Source organism: Rhinoraja longicauda, chromosome 22 (assembly GCF_053455715.1).
Source record: "Rhinoraja longicauda isolate Sanriku21f chromosome 22, sRhiLon1.1, whole genome shotgun sequence".
Taxonomy (NCBI): domain Eukaryota; kingdom Metazoa; phylum Chordata; class Chondrichthyes; order Rajiformes; family Arhynchobatidae; genus Rhinoraja; species Rhinoraja longicauda.
The window spans coordinates 35,028,360-35,041,716 of record NC_135974.1 but is presented as its reverse complement, the minus strand read 5'-3'; the positions used below and the strand labels follow the sequence as shown (position 1 = coordinate 35,041,716).

The following is a 13,357-nucleotide window of genomic DNA, read 5'->3' as shown; positions in this document are numbered from 1 at the left end:
AAGTAGGTTCTTGAGTTACTAGAGTAACTCAGCAGGTCAGGCAGCATCTCTGGAGAACATGGATAGGTGACGTTTCACAGAGTGCTGGAGTAACTCAGCGGGTCAGGCAGCATCTCTAGAGAACATGGATAGGTGACGTTTCACAGAGTGCTGGAGTAACTCAGCGGGTCTGGCAGCATCTCTGGAGAACATGGATAGGTGACATCTTGAGTCAGGATCCTTCTTAAGTTCTCATTATGAACTTCTCAACAACTTCCTGAAGAAGCTCTTGAGGGGAGTTCTTGGGGAATGACCGGAGACGGAAGGGACACTTCCATCAATGATCAGAGCTGGGGGTGAGGAAGCAGGAACTAGGGCATGGTGTGCAGAGAATATTCACCAGTCATTGGAGGCTGGGGACAACCTCCAGTAGGGAACCTTCTGGAAGAATCGGGGCTCGGCATTGGCTTGACCAAGGGCCGGGAGGGGTGGAGATGTGAGCCTTCAACGCTAATCTCTCGGAACGCTGAGTTCAGATGGAGAGAATGGTTGGTGGAAGGGATTGTGGCTTCAGAACATCAGAGGTGGCAAAGCTGTAGAATGTCTCAGGATAGGACAGGTCTTGGGAGATCAAAGCCTTGGAGTGATACAGTGTGGAAACAGGCTGTTTTTCCCCATTTGTCCATGCCGACCAACATGCCCCATCTGCACTAGTCCCACCTGCCTGCATTTGGTCCATATACCTGTCTAAATGCGTCTGTTGATTGGTCATCGGAGCATAGAACAGTACAGGAAAGGAACAGGCTCTTCGGCCCACGATGTCCGTGCTGGACAGGATGGAGGGAAGTAAGTGGCAGCAGGGTATTGGAGAGTTGGAGGGGGGTGGGGGACTTGCCTTGTTTGGCCAGGGAGTCAGAACTGTGTTGACAGGGAGCAGGGGATTGAAATGCAAATCAGGGACTACAGACGTGTGATGCGGTCCGCTCCTGCAGCAGTAAAACAATCGATGATGGGTGCCGTAGGAACAACCTGGTCTTGGTTCCCACATGAAGGTTTCACAAGCAGAGCAGTGCCTGGTTGAGTTACTGGAATGATATGAAGTGACCCGGAAGTAACTGTTATTGTGTTCCACTTAGGGAAAAATCAATTTTCAATTGCATAACCCTGCAAACAAAAACAGCAATAGGCTTTCAAATTTCAATGCCCAAAATACAACTCACACACATACACTTTGAAGATGCACCATGCCATCTCATTTACGCTTACTGCTGAGAATGGATACTTAACGAAAGCACTTTTTACGTGTGTTGTTTTTGGTTTATAATTGTCACATGTGAACAGCTTTGTTTCGCGTGCTATGTTATACAAAACCCTGCCTGATTGTTTCCCAGGCGTATTTTTATTCATTGATCTTGGGAGAAATCGAGGGAGTGAATTATCTTCCTGATATCTGACTGGTATCCGCACAAGATGTAAAACGATCACCAAAGAAGCTGAAGTTAGTTTCACTGTTGTTGGTGGTGTACAAGGGAGCTACTGCATCGGCTGTGATCTGTTCCTCCCCTGTGTGTTCAGGAAGAGAAACAGATGGAGTTGTAGTCAAGTCTGCTGCTATACCCAGGAAATTAACCGTATGCAGAGATCTCTGGATAAGTGCTTTACCCTGGCAGGGAAAGAGAGCAAAGTTTGTGGAGACTTTCACGTGGGGAAGTGAGGGTGGAAAAAGAAACGTCTGATCATTTATAGACACAATACAGTTCATTAAACATAAGTACGCTCCAATTTCCAACCAACTGGATTGCTTATGTGGAAATATCATTCATTATTACTAACAAATCCGTTTGCACAAGGGATAGCTTGTTGTAAATGCCAGGATATATATTCTAGATGTGGGCTTTCTTTCAAACAAATGAAAGATGACTGCTGACTGAGGTCATTGCGATAGTTTAAGCAAGGGGAAAGATTGACAATTTTGTTGCTTAAGGCCATACACTCTTCCCTGGCAGTTGTCAAATAAACAAATTGAACCTTAAAAAAGAAATGTGCGTTATCCATAACACACGTGTCATTCCTTTCTAAATAAACGGAACGGTTTTAAGTTAGTGTAAATTAACAGAATTAAATTAGAAAAGCACCAAAATCAAATTGGTTGTCAAGAGATGGTAAACGATGAAGAATTGCCTAAAGTTAAAAAATGAAATTTGATGGCATTTATTTCTTAGTATTAGCATGGAATGAGGGAACATAAACTCGCAAGCATAAGTGGAAAATACTAAATTGACCACGCAGTCAAACTTTAATTCCTCGTTAAATCTTTGATTACTATTAGTCTATCAAATTGCTCTTTATCCAATTATTCACAAAATGCTGGAGTAACTCAGCAGGTCAGGCAGCATCTCGGGAGAGAAGGAATGGGTGACGTTTCGGGTCGAGACCCTTCTTCAGACCCTTCTTCAGGGTCTTTCGGGTCTGAAGAAGGGTCTCGACCCGAAACGTCACCCATTCCTTCTCTCCCGAGATGCTGCCTGACCTGCTGAGTTACTCCAGCATTTTGTGAATAAATCGATTTGTACCAGCATCTGCAGTTATTTTCTTATGCTCTTTATCCAATGTCAGGAATACTTTTAAAATTAGAAAATTCCTAAAATATGGAATTCCTATTCCTAAAATAGAAAACTGATGACGAATGTTTTGTACTGATTTCACAAAGAAACTAATTATTTTGGTTCAGTCTAACATGAATGGTAATCTTCTCTAAGGCTCGGGAGATGGCAGGAACGGGGTACTGATTGTGAATGATCAGCCATGATCACATTGAATGGCAGTGCTGGCTCGATGGGCCGAATGGCCTCCTCCTGCACCTATTGTCTATTGAACTAGTCCTATGTAGGTGGGAGTGCAGTGCTCTGTTTCAAGAATTGTTAAGTCCCTCTCAACAAGCTTTATAAATGCCGGGTTAGATGCTGATTTTAATTTAATTCTGTATGACTTTATTTGCAATTTTCCTGATTATGTATTCATCCAATAACAAGGTTTCCCCCCCCCTGTTTATAATTGCAAAGATATAGATTACACTAATTCGAGATTTTGTAATATGAAGTCAAGCTACTGTCTAGTTGAGTTTAGTTTATTGTCACGTGTACCGAGGTACCTTGAAAACGTTTTGTTGCGTACTATCCAGTCAACAGAAAGACAATACATGATTACAATCGAGCCATTCACAGTGTTCAGAGACATGACAAGGGAATAACGTTTAGTGCAAGATAAAGCCAGCAAAGTCCGATGAAAGATAGTCCGTGGGTCACCAAAGAGGAAGCTAGCAGTTCAGCTCTGCTCTCTGGTTGTGATAGGATGATTCAGTTGCCTGATAACAGCCGGGAAGAAACTGCCCCTGAATCTGGAGGTGTGTGTTTTCACACTTCTGTACCGTTGATATCTGAGCTATATAATGCAGGATTATCGCAATAGTAGGACTGCCTTGTTGATACACTTCAACATTGGATCGTATTTAGAATGTCGAGAAAAACTATTAAAAATATTGGTCATTATTTTTTGAACAGCTACTGGGATCGAGGGCGAGCTGGCCAACTCGATACAAAATTGGCTTGAAGGTGGGTTACAGAGAGTGGTGGTAATGGGCTGTATTTTAGACTGGAGGTCTGTATCGAATGGGCTACCACGGGGATCAATGCTGGGTCCACAGTTGTTCTTTATTTATATTAAACATTTTAGAATGTACAGGGCATGGTTAGTGAGTTTGCAGAAGATTGATGAGATAAATGCTGGAGTAACTCAGCGGGTCAGGCAGCATCTCTGGAGAACACGGATAGGTGACGTTTCACAGAGTGCTGGAGTAACTCAGCGGGTCAGGCAGCATCCCTGGAGAACATGGATAGGTGACCTTTCAGTCTGAAGAAGGATCCAGACCAGAAATGAGCAGTTTGAAGATTGGTCCCAACCTGAAACGTCACCTATCCATGCTCTCCAGAGATGCTGCCTGAGCCGCTGAGTTAGTCCGGCACTTTCTGAACTTCTATGGACTGCCTTTGATTGTACTCAGGAGTTTTGGGTTTTTATTTTGCACTAATATTGAGGTTAAAAATTTATTGGATTTTTGCTTATCATATATTATCTATGTGTATTGTGTTTACAGATCTGTTATGTTGCTACGTGTAAGAATGTCATTGTTCCTTTGTTTAGGAAAAAAAACTGCAGATGCTGGTCTAAATCGAAGGTAGACGCAAAATGCTGGAGTAACTCAGGGGGTCAGGCAGCATCTCTGGAGAGAAGGAATGGGTGATGTTTCAGGTCGAGACCCTCTTCAGACTGATGTCAGGGGAGGGGGCGGGACTTTGTCCCGAGATGCTGCCTGACCTGCTGAGTTACTCCAGCATTTTGTGTCTATTGTTCCTTTGTTGGTAACTAAGGCAATTAAACACTTGACTTTCTTGATGCCTTTAGCATCCTGTCGATGTAGGCTTAGGTGGGACACCTTGGTCAGCATGGATGAGTTGGGCGGAAGGGCCTGTTTGCCTGCTGTATGACTATCCCTACACCAATTCCTCAAATGTCCTAGCAGTAAGGTTATTGATAGTCTGAGCTGTTAAATTGCTTCATTTCAGCTTGCTAAATTCCATGAATGATCCTAAAACTTCCGTGCTTCTAACTATTCTTGATTCAAGATAGTTTGCCTCATTGCAAGCTGGAGTAAAATATTCCGCGATACATTTCTCAGCAGTTTATATTTCTGTGTCTGAAGTCTCTTGATGTATTTCTGGACAAACACTAAACTGTCCAAACTAAAAGGTCAGATGTAATCTGTACACTGCAACCAAACAACCAGCCTTTAGAGTTAGATGTCCATGATTTATAATGTGTCTACGTTGAAGGCTGTAGTTATCTAGAAAAGAATAATGGCGCAGTGGGTAGTGCTGCTGCCTCACAGCGCCAGAGACCCGCGTTCAATCCTGACATCAGTTGCTGTCTGTGTGGAGTTTGCACGTTCTTCCCTGTGACCGCGTGGGTTTCCTCCAGGTACTCCCGTTTCAATAGACAATAGACAATAGACAATAGGTGCAGGAGGAGGCCATTCGGCCCTTCGAGCCAGCACCGCCATTCAATGTGATCATGGCTGATCATTCTCAATCAGTACCGCGTTCCTACCTTCTCCCCATACCCCCTGACTCCGCTATCCTCGAGAGCTCTATCTAGCTCTCTCTTGAATGCATTCAGAGAATTGGCCTCCACTGCCTTCTGAGGCAGAGAATTCCACAGATTCACAACTCTCTGACTGAAAAAGTTTTTCCTCATCTCAGTTCTAAATCCTCCCACATCCCAAAGACGGGCGGGTTTGTGGGTTAATTGGTCCTCTATAAGTTACCCCCATTGTGCAGGGAGTGGATGAGAAAGTAGGATAACATGGAACTAGTGTGAGTCGGTGATAGATGGTCGGTGTGGACTCGGCGGGCCGAAGGGACCTGTTTCCACACTGTATCAATGAATTCAGCCAGGATTGACCAGAGTCAGTGTGGATTGGTGAACAGGAAATCATATTTCACTAATCTACTGTAGTTTCTTTCTAGGTTGCAAGATATGTATTAGATTAGACATGGGCCACCATTTGGTGAGGTGCACTTGGATTTTCAGAAGGCTTTTGGTAAAGCTCCACACAGTAGGTTATTAACAATGTTATAACATATAGAAATGGAGATAATATACGGTATAATAATTGGTGAATAATGTACTGGAGCACTGGAATTAGAGAGGATATACTGGGTAATATATTCCTCAAATGTCCTAGCAGAAAACCTTTTCAGTCAGAGAGTTGTGAATCTGTGGAATTCTCTGCCTCAGAGGGCAGTGGAGGCCAATTCTCTGAATGCATTCAAGAGAGAGCTAGATAGAGCTCTTAAGGATAGCGGAGTCAGGGGGTATGGGGAGAAGGCAGGAACGGGGTACTGATTGAGAATGATCAGCCATGATCACATTGAATGGCGGTGCGTACAGGCTCGAAGGGCCGAATGGCCTCCTCCTGCACCTATTGTCTATTGTCTATATTGAGACTGCTTGAAACAAAGTGTGGGATACACAGGAGTTTCTCAGTGTGGAGGCTGTAATGACCAGAACACCACAACTTGCTGTTCACAATCTAGATCAACAATTTATTTAAGAGTAACAAACGGCGTATGTCCAAGTTCATGGGTACTAAACCAGGAGTGATTGCAATGGGGAATAAAGATGTGTGGAAACTGAAGCTTAGAGTCAAGAGTGTTTAATTGTTGTATGTACCGATAACAGACCGATGGCATTGTTATTTGTGGCAGCTTGGCAGGTCTATAGCACAGATCCATAAGGCCGTGAGCAAAAAGAAAGTTCAACACATTTTAAAGAAACAATCTTATTGCAAAACAAAACAGAAGCCTGATGAATTGAATTGAATTGAATGGAATACGTTTTAATGGCCAAGTATGTACACATACAAGGAATGTGCCTTGGTGCTCCGCTCACAAGTAACAACACGGACATACAGTAAACAATTAAGAATAAAACAGTAAAACATTAAGACTAAAACATTATAGTTTAAACATGTGAATGAAATAAAATGCTGGAGCAAAAGGAGGCTGCAGAGTTTTGACTTTTTGTCGCTAGTGCAACTAAGACAGTTTGCAGTTGGCGGCTTAGTTGGTGTTTGTAGAGTTCAAGAGCCTGGTGGTTGTTGGGAAGATGCTGTTCCTCAACCCGGAGGTCACGGGTTTCAGACTCTACATTCTTCCCGAAGGCAGGAGTGACGTGAGCGTGTGGCCACGGTGGCGCGAGTCCTTGTTGATTCTGGCTGTGGTTTTGAGGCAGCGCCTCCTGTAGATCCCTTTGATGGTGGGGAGGTCGGTATCCGCGATGGACCGAGCAGCTTTGTGGAATCTCTATCGCTCCTGGGCGTTCCTGTTGCCAAACCAGGCCGGGATGCAACCAGCCAATGTGCTCTCCATCGCTTCCAGAAGATGCCGTCAATCTGAGGGAGGGAATGGCCAGTTGGAGAGCAGTGTGATAAACTATAAGATCCCACACCTCAGCACACAAAACAAAGCAGCAGAGTGTACTTTAAATGGTGAAAGATCGGGAAATGTTGATAATTCAAAGGTACCTACTGTACATCATAGAAACATAGAAACATAGAAAATAGGTGCAGGAGTAGGCCATTCGGCCCTTCGAGCCTGTACGCACCGCCATTCAATATGATCATGGCCGATCATCCAGCTCAGTAACCTGTACCTGCCTTCTCTCCGTACCCACTGATCCCTTTAGCCACAAGGGCCACATCTAACTCCCTCTTAAATATAGCCAATGAACTGGCCTCAACTACCTTCTGTGGCAGAGAATTCCACAGACTCACCACTCTCTGTGTGAAGAAATGTTTTCTCATCTCGGTCCTAAAAGACTTCCCCCTTATCCTTAAACTGTGACCCCTGGTTCTGGACTCCCCCAACATCGGGAACAATCTTCCCGCATCTAGCCTCTCCAACCCCTTAAGAATTTTATATGTTTCTATAAGATCCCCCCTCAGTCTTCTAAATTCCAGCGAGTACAAGCCTACAGCACTGGACTGGAATGTACACCACTGGACTGTGGAATTCTCTGCCACAGAAGGCAGAAGAGGCCAATTGACTGGATGAATTTAAAAGAGAGTTAGATAGAGCCCTAGGGGCTAGCGGAATCAAGGGATATGGGGAGAAGGCAGGCACGGGTTACTGATTGTGGACGATCAGCCATGATCACAATGAATGGCGGTGCTGGCTCGAAGGGCCAAATGGCCTCCTCCTGCACCTATTGTCTATGTTTCTGTGTTTCTATACGTGACTCACACCACCCTGGCCACGCTTTCATTTCACTCCTACCCTCAGGACGAAGGTACAGGAGCCTGAAAACCATGACCTCCAGGATCAGGAACAGTTTCTTCCACAGAGTATCAGGCAATTGAACACTCCACAATGCTGACCTCAACTATGAATTATGGACTGCCTTTGGCCGCACCAAGGGACTGCAGAGTTATTCTTTGAACTAGTTTTGGGGTTATCAGTTTATTGAATTTTTAACAATAGTATATTGTGTCCATGTGTCCGTTGTGTTTGCAGGCCTGTTATGCTGCTGCAAATAGGCATTTCATTGTCAGTAGATATGAGAATTAAACACACTTGACTCTTCGTGTAAGAAGCAACTGCAGATGCTGGCTTACACTGAAGATGGACACAAAGTGCAGGATTAACTCAGCCGGTCAGGCAGCATCTCTGGAGGAAATAGGGATGGGCGATGTTTTGGGTCGAGACCCCTCTTCAGGCTGGAGGGTCCCGACCCGAAATGTCAACCGTTCCTTCTTGTCCAGAGATGCTGCCTGACCCGCTGAGTTCCTCCAGCACTTAATCTGAGGAAAGACATTCTTGCCATAGAGGGAGTACAGAGAAGGTTCACCAGATTGATTCCTGGGATGGCAGGACTTTCATATGAAGAAAGACTGGATAGACTGGGCTTGTACTCGCTGGAATTTAGAAGACTGAGGGGGGATCTTATAGAAACATATAAAATTCTTAAGGGGTTGGAGAGGCTAGATGCGGGAAGATTGTTCCCGATGTTGGGGAAGTCCAGAACAAGGGGTCACAGTTTAAGGATAAGGGGGAAGTCTTTTAGGACCGAGATGAGAAAGTTTTTTTTCACACAGAGATTGGTGAATCTGCGGAATTCTCTGCCACAGAAGGTAGTTGAGGCCAGTTCATTGGCTATATTTAAGAGGGAGTTAGATGTGGCCCTTGTGGCTAAAGGGATCAGGGGGTATGGAGGGAATGCAGGTACGGGATACTGAGTTGGATGATCAGCCATGATCATATTGAATGGCGGTGCAGGCTCGAAGGGCCGAATGGCCTACTCCTGCACCTATTTTCTATGTTTCTATGTTTCTATGTCCCCCGTTCCTTCTTCTCCAGAGATGCTGCCTGACCCCCCTGAGTTCCTCCAGCACTTTGTGTCTACCTTTGACCCTCCTGACCTTGAATGAGGGGCAGAGCTAATCCTAAAACTCTTCAGTTCAAGTTTTTCTTAATATGTGTACCATTTTATTTGAAAGTTAATTGTGGGTAGAGGGGAAGCAGAGGAGTGGCGTTTACGAGCGATAGTCAAATGATGAGAGTAAGTTACTAGTAAATGTTATTGCTTGATATGGATTTAAAATGCTATTTCAATCATTTGTACAATGAGCTGGAAGAATAATTAAAAAGAGATGAGTGATCTCATTAATATTATGCAGGAGCTGTCGGGGAACAGATGTGGCATTGATGGCCAAATAGCTAGTTTGCATTTTACTCACCATACACACACACACTGCGTTCCCCTCTCACCAACCTTGGCAGCTTTTCAAAATGTGTTCAAGTTGACTATAAATCGTCCGCAGGGCAGTTACCGAGTGCTTCTTTTATAGGGCAGAGAATAAGCTTGTTCTACCTTCAATCGCAGAAAATGAATTTAGAGGTGAGCTGTTAACATAGAAACATAGAAACATAGAAAATAGGTGCAGGAGTAGGCCATTCGGCCCTTCGAGCCTGCACCACCATTCAATATGATCATGGCTGATCATCCAACTCAGTATCCCGTACCTGCCTTCTCTCCATACCCCCTGATCCCTTTAGCCACAAGGGCCACATCTAACTCCCTCTTAAATATAGCCAATGAACTGGCCTCAACTACCCTCTGCGGCAGATGCTTAGACATTGCGGTCCACCCCACTGTGTCTGGGCCGGGGTTGAGGGGGTTCATTCGAGACACTGGGGTACGCGATCCCCAGGCATGTAGATAAATACTTCATCCATTCAGCAGGTCGCTGAGTCCAGCTAGACTGCACCGTTCCATGGCTGTTCCATTGATGGTGTCTGCCTCCAGGCAAACACATTGCAATGGACTCACAAGGAACTGCAGATGCCAGAATCTCAAGCAAAACACAAAAGTGCTGGAGGAAATCAGCAGGTCAGGCAGCATCTGTGGAGGGAATGGACAGTTTAGTTTAGAGATACAGCTCATTGATCACCCATTTGTAACGTATAAGATTATTAAGGGGTTTGACACGTTAGAGGCAGGAAACATGTTCCCAATGTTGGGGGAGTCCAGAACAAGGGGCCACAGTTTAAGAATAAGGGGTAGGCCAATTAGAACTGAGATGAGGAAAAACTTTTTCAGTCAGAGAGTTGTAAATCTGTGGAATTCTCTGCCTCAGAAGGCAGTGGAGGCCAATTCTCTGAATGCATTCAAGAGAGAGCTAGATAGAGTTGTTAATGATAGCGGAGTCAGGGAGTATGGGGAGAAGGCAGGAACGGGGTACTGATTGAGAATGATCAGCCATGATCACATTGAATGGCGGTGCTGGCTCGAAGGGCCGAATGGCTTCCTCCTGCACCTATTGTCTATTGTCATTCACACTAGGTTAGTTTAGTTTAGTTTATTGTCACGTGTGCCGAGGTGCAGTGAAAAGCTTTTTGTTGTGTGCTAACCAGTCAGCGGAAAGGCAATATATGATTACAATCAATCCATTTACAGTGTATAGATACATGGTCAGGGAATAACAATTAGTGAAAGGTCAAGCCAGCAAAGCCCGGTCAAGGATGGTCCGTGGGACATCAAAGAGGTAGATAGTAGTTCAGCAGGTAAATAACTGCAGATGCTGGTACAAATCGAAGGTATTTATTCACAAAATGCTGGAGTAACTCGACGGGTCACGCAGCATCTAGGAGAGAGGGAATGGGTGACGTTTCGGGTCGAGACTCTTCTTTAGACTGAAGACTAGTAGTTCAGCACTGCTCTGGTAGTCCCACTTTCTCATCCACTCCGCACACACCAGGGGCAAACAGCTAGTTTGCATTTTATTCAATACACACACACACACACACACACACACACACACACACACACACACACACACACACACACACACACACCAGGGGCAAACAGCTAGTTTGCATTTTATTCACACACACACACACACACACACACACACACACACACACACACACACACACACACACACATACACACACACACCAGGGGCAAACAGCTAGTTTGCATTTTATACACACACACACACACACACACACATACACACACACATCACACACACCAGGGGCAAACAGCTAGTTTGCATTTTATTCACACACACACACACTGCGTTCCCCTCTCACCAACCTTGGCAGCTTTTCAAAATGTGTTGAAGTTGACAATAAATCGTCTGCTGGGCTGACGATCGGCCAGCTCTCCTTTTATAGGGCAGAGAATAATCTTGTTCTATCTTCAATCACAGAAAATGAATTTAGAGGTGAGTTGCTGAATCAGACCTGGACTAACGGCAGCACTGAGAAGCTGGACACGTGCAGCAGTCCCAGCAACCTCCACAACAAACACTCCAAGGTGACTAAAAAAATGGTATTGTACTGCATCTAATTGTACTGCACTGTCACCACCCCCCACCTCCCCCCCCCCCCCCCCCCCCCCACTGACTGTATGTTTTGCATTTGTATTGTACAGTGGCCCACGGAGGCACTCTGTTTCCTCCCATTCGTTGCATGATCCGGAAGGAGTAGAATGACAAATAAACTGACTATTACTATTACCATTAAAGACCTCTCCTCTCTCTCTCACTGATGTATATTTGCTGAGGTAATACTGTACACCGTTCGATTTCCAGAACGCAAATCGACATCTAAACATTATAAATGTGACAAAGTGCAGCATGTGCATTGCTTATAATATGCTCAACAAAATCTGCTTTGCACATCTATCAAATTTGTAAAATGGAGACACAAGGAACTGCAGATTCTGGTTTGCATTTAAAGACACAAAGTGCTGGAGTAACTCAGCGGGTCAGCTGCATCTGTGGCGAGCATGGATAGGCGACTTTTCGGGCTGGGTCTAAAGAATAGTCGCCACCCAAAATGGCCTATCCATGTTCAAAATAAAGAACTGCAGAAGCAGCTTTACACAAAAAAGACACAAAGTGCTGGAGTAACTCAGCAGGTCAGGCAGCATCTATGGAGAACATGGATAGGTGACATTTCAGGTCTTCAGACTGATTACGATGTGTGAGGAGGATGCTACTTTGAAAAAGTTCCCATCCTCTATCTCCCCCCACAGTCTGAAGAAAGGTCCCAACCCGAAACTATCCATGTTCTCCAGAGATGCTGCCTGACCCGCTGAGTTACTCCAGCACTCTGTGAAACATCACCTATCCATGTTCTCCACAGATGCTGCCTGACCCGCTGAGTTACTCCAGCACTCTGTGAAACGTCACCTATCCATGTTCTCCAGAGATGCTGCCTGACCCGCTGAGTTACTCCAGCACTCTGTGAAACGTCACCTATCCATGTTCTCCACAGATGCTGCCTGACCCGCTGAGTTACTCCAGTACTCTGTGAAACGTCACCTATCCATGTTCTCCAGAGATGCTGCCTGACCCGCTGAGTTACTCCAGAACTCTGTGTTTTCATTTAAGATCCTATTGTCCTTACTTTAATTAATGTGTTATTTCCCATGATCATTTTAATTTTTAATTTTATCTTCATTCTTTCGGCCGCTCAAAGCAGAAATCGCAATTGATTATTTCGTTAAATTGGCAGCTTTAAGATATAAGACGATTTATAAGGGGATGATGCAGCTTTAAAACAATAACTCGCTTCTGGCAATGTGTGAGAATTTTTTTTTAAACCATAAAGTGTCCATCCACAGAAGTCTGTGGCTTCAAATTACTGATGCTGTGTACATGCAAACATTTATGATCTCGAGTGGTTTAATATGACCATTTATTACAAATCTTCTCGGCCTCATTCTGTTAAAATGCAGCTTGTGCAGCATATTACCTATACTTGACATCCCAATATATATTTAAATTTTGTTAGTCTTGTGTATTGCACATTAGAATTTTACATGGCAACCATTTTAATAATTTACTTGCTTAAAGCAGCAATTGTGGCCTCACAGTATAAACAATTTGCATTGGGTGCCAAATTTCACACGCGCGTGAATAAAATGTTTAAAAGTCGTTTAGCTGAAATTACGGATCTGCAATGAAAAATAATTGTGTTGGAAAAAAAAGTCTCTCTGTGCTGATCAATATGCTGAAGAGTTGTATTTTGAACCACTAATAACTGGAGTTGCAGCTTACACACACACCTGCAACACATGGAAACCATTCTACCAATGGGAATTTACACTAAATATAGAAACTAATTGCATTTCTGTTATTGCCGATCTAATAACACACAGTGTGACAATTTTCTGACCTTAATATTAAATATTAACCAATCTTAATTATATCTGAGTTACTTTGAAAAGTCCAGCCCAGTCTCAACATTGT

The 13,357-nt window shown here is 44.2% G+C and overlaps 1 protein-coding gene across 3 annotated transcripts in view; it reads left to right on the top strand.

The window, feature by feature from the left end:
- myt1b (myelin transcription factor 1b) overlaps positions 1-13,357 on the top strand; it is a 140,527-nt gene that overhangs the window by 64,496 nt on the left and 62,674 nt on the right. For all 3 annotated transcript variants that reach the window (XM_078419123.1, XM_078419126.1, XM_078419125.1), the window contains one exon: positions 11,309-11,415. In XM_078419123.1, the coding sequence (XP_078275249.1) occupies positions 11,309-11,415 (107 nt within the window). The remainder of the gene's footprint in view (positions 1-11,308; positions 11,416-13,357) is intronic.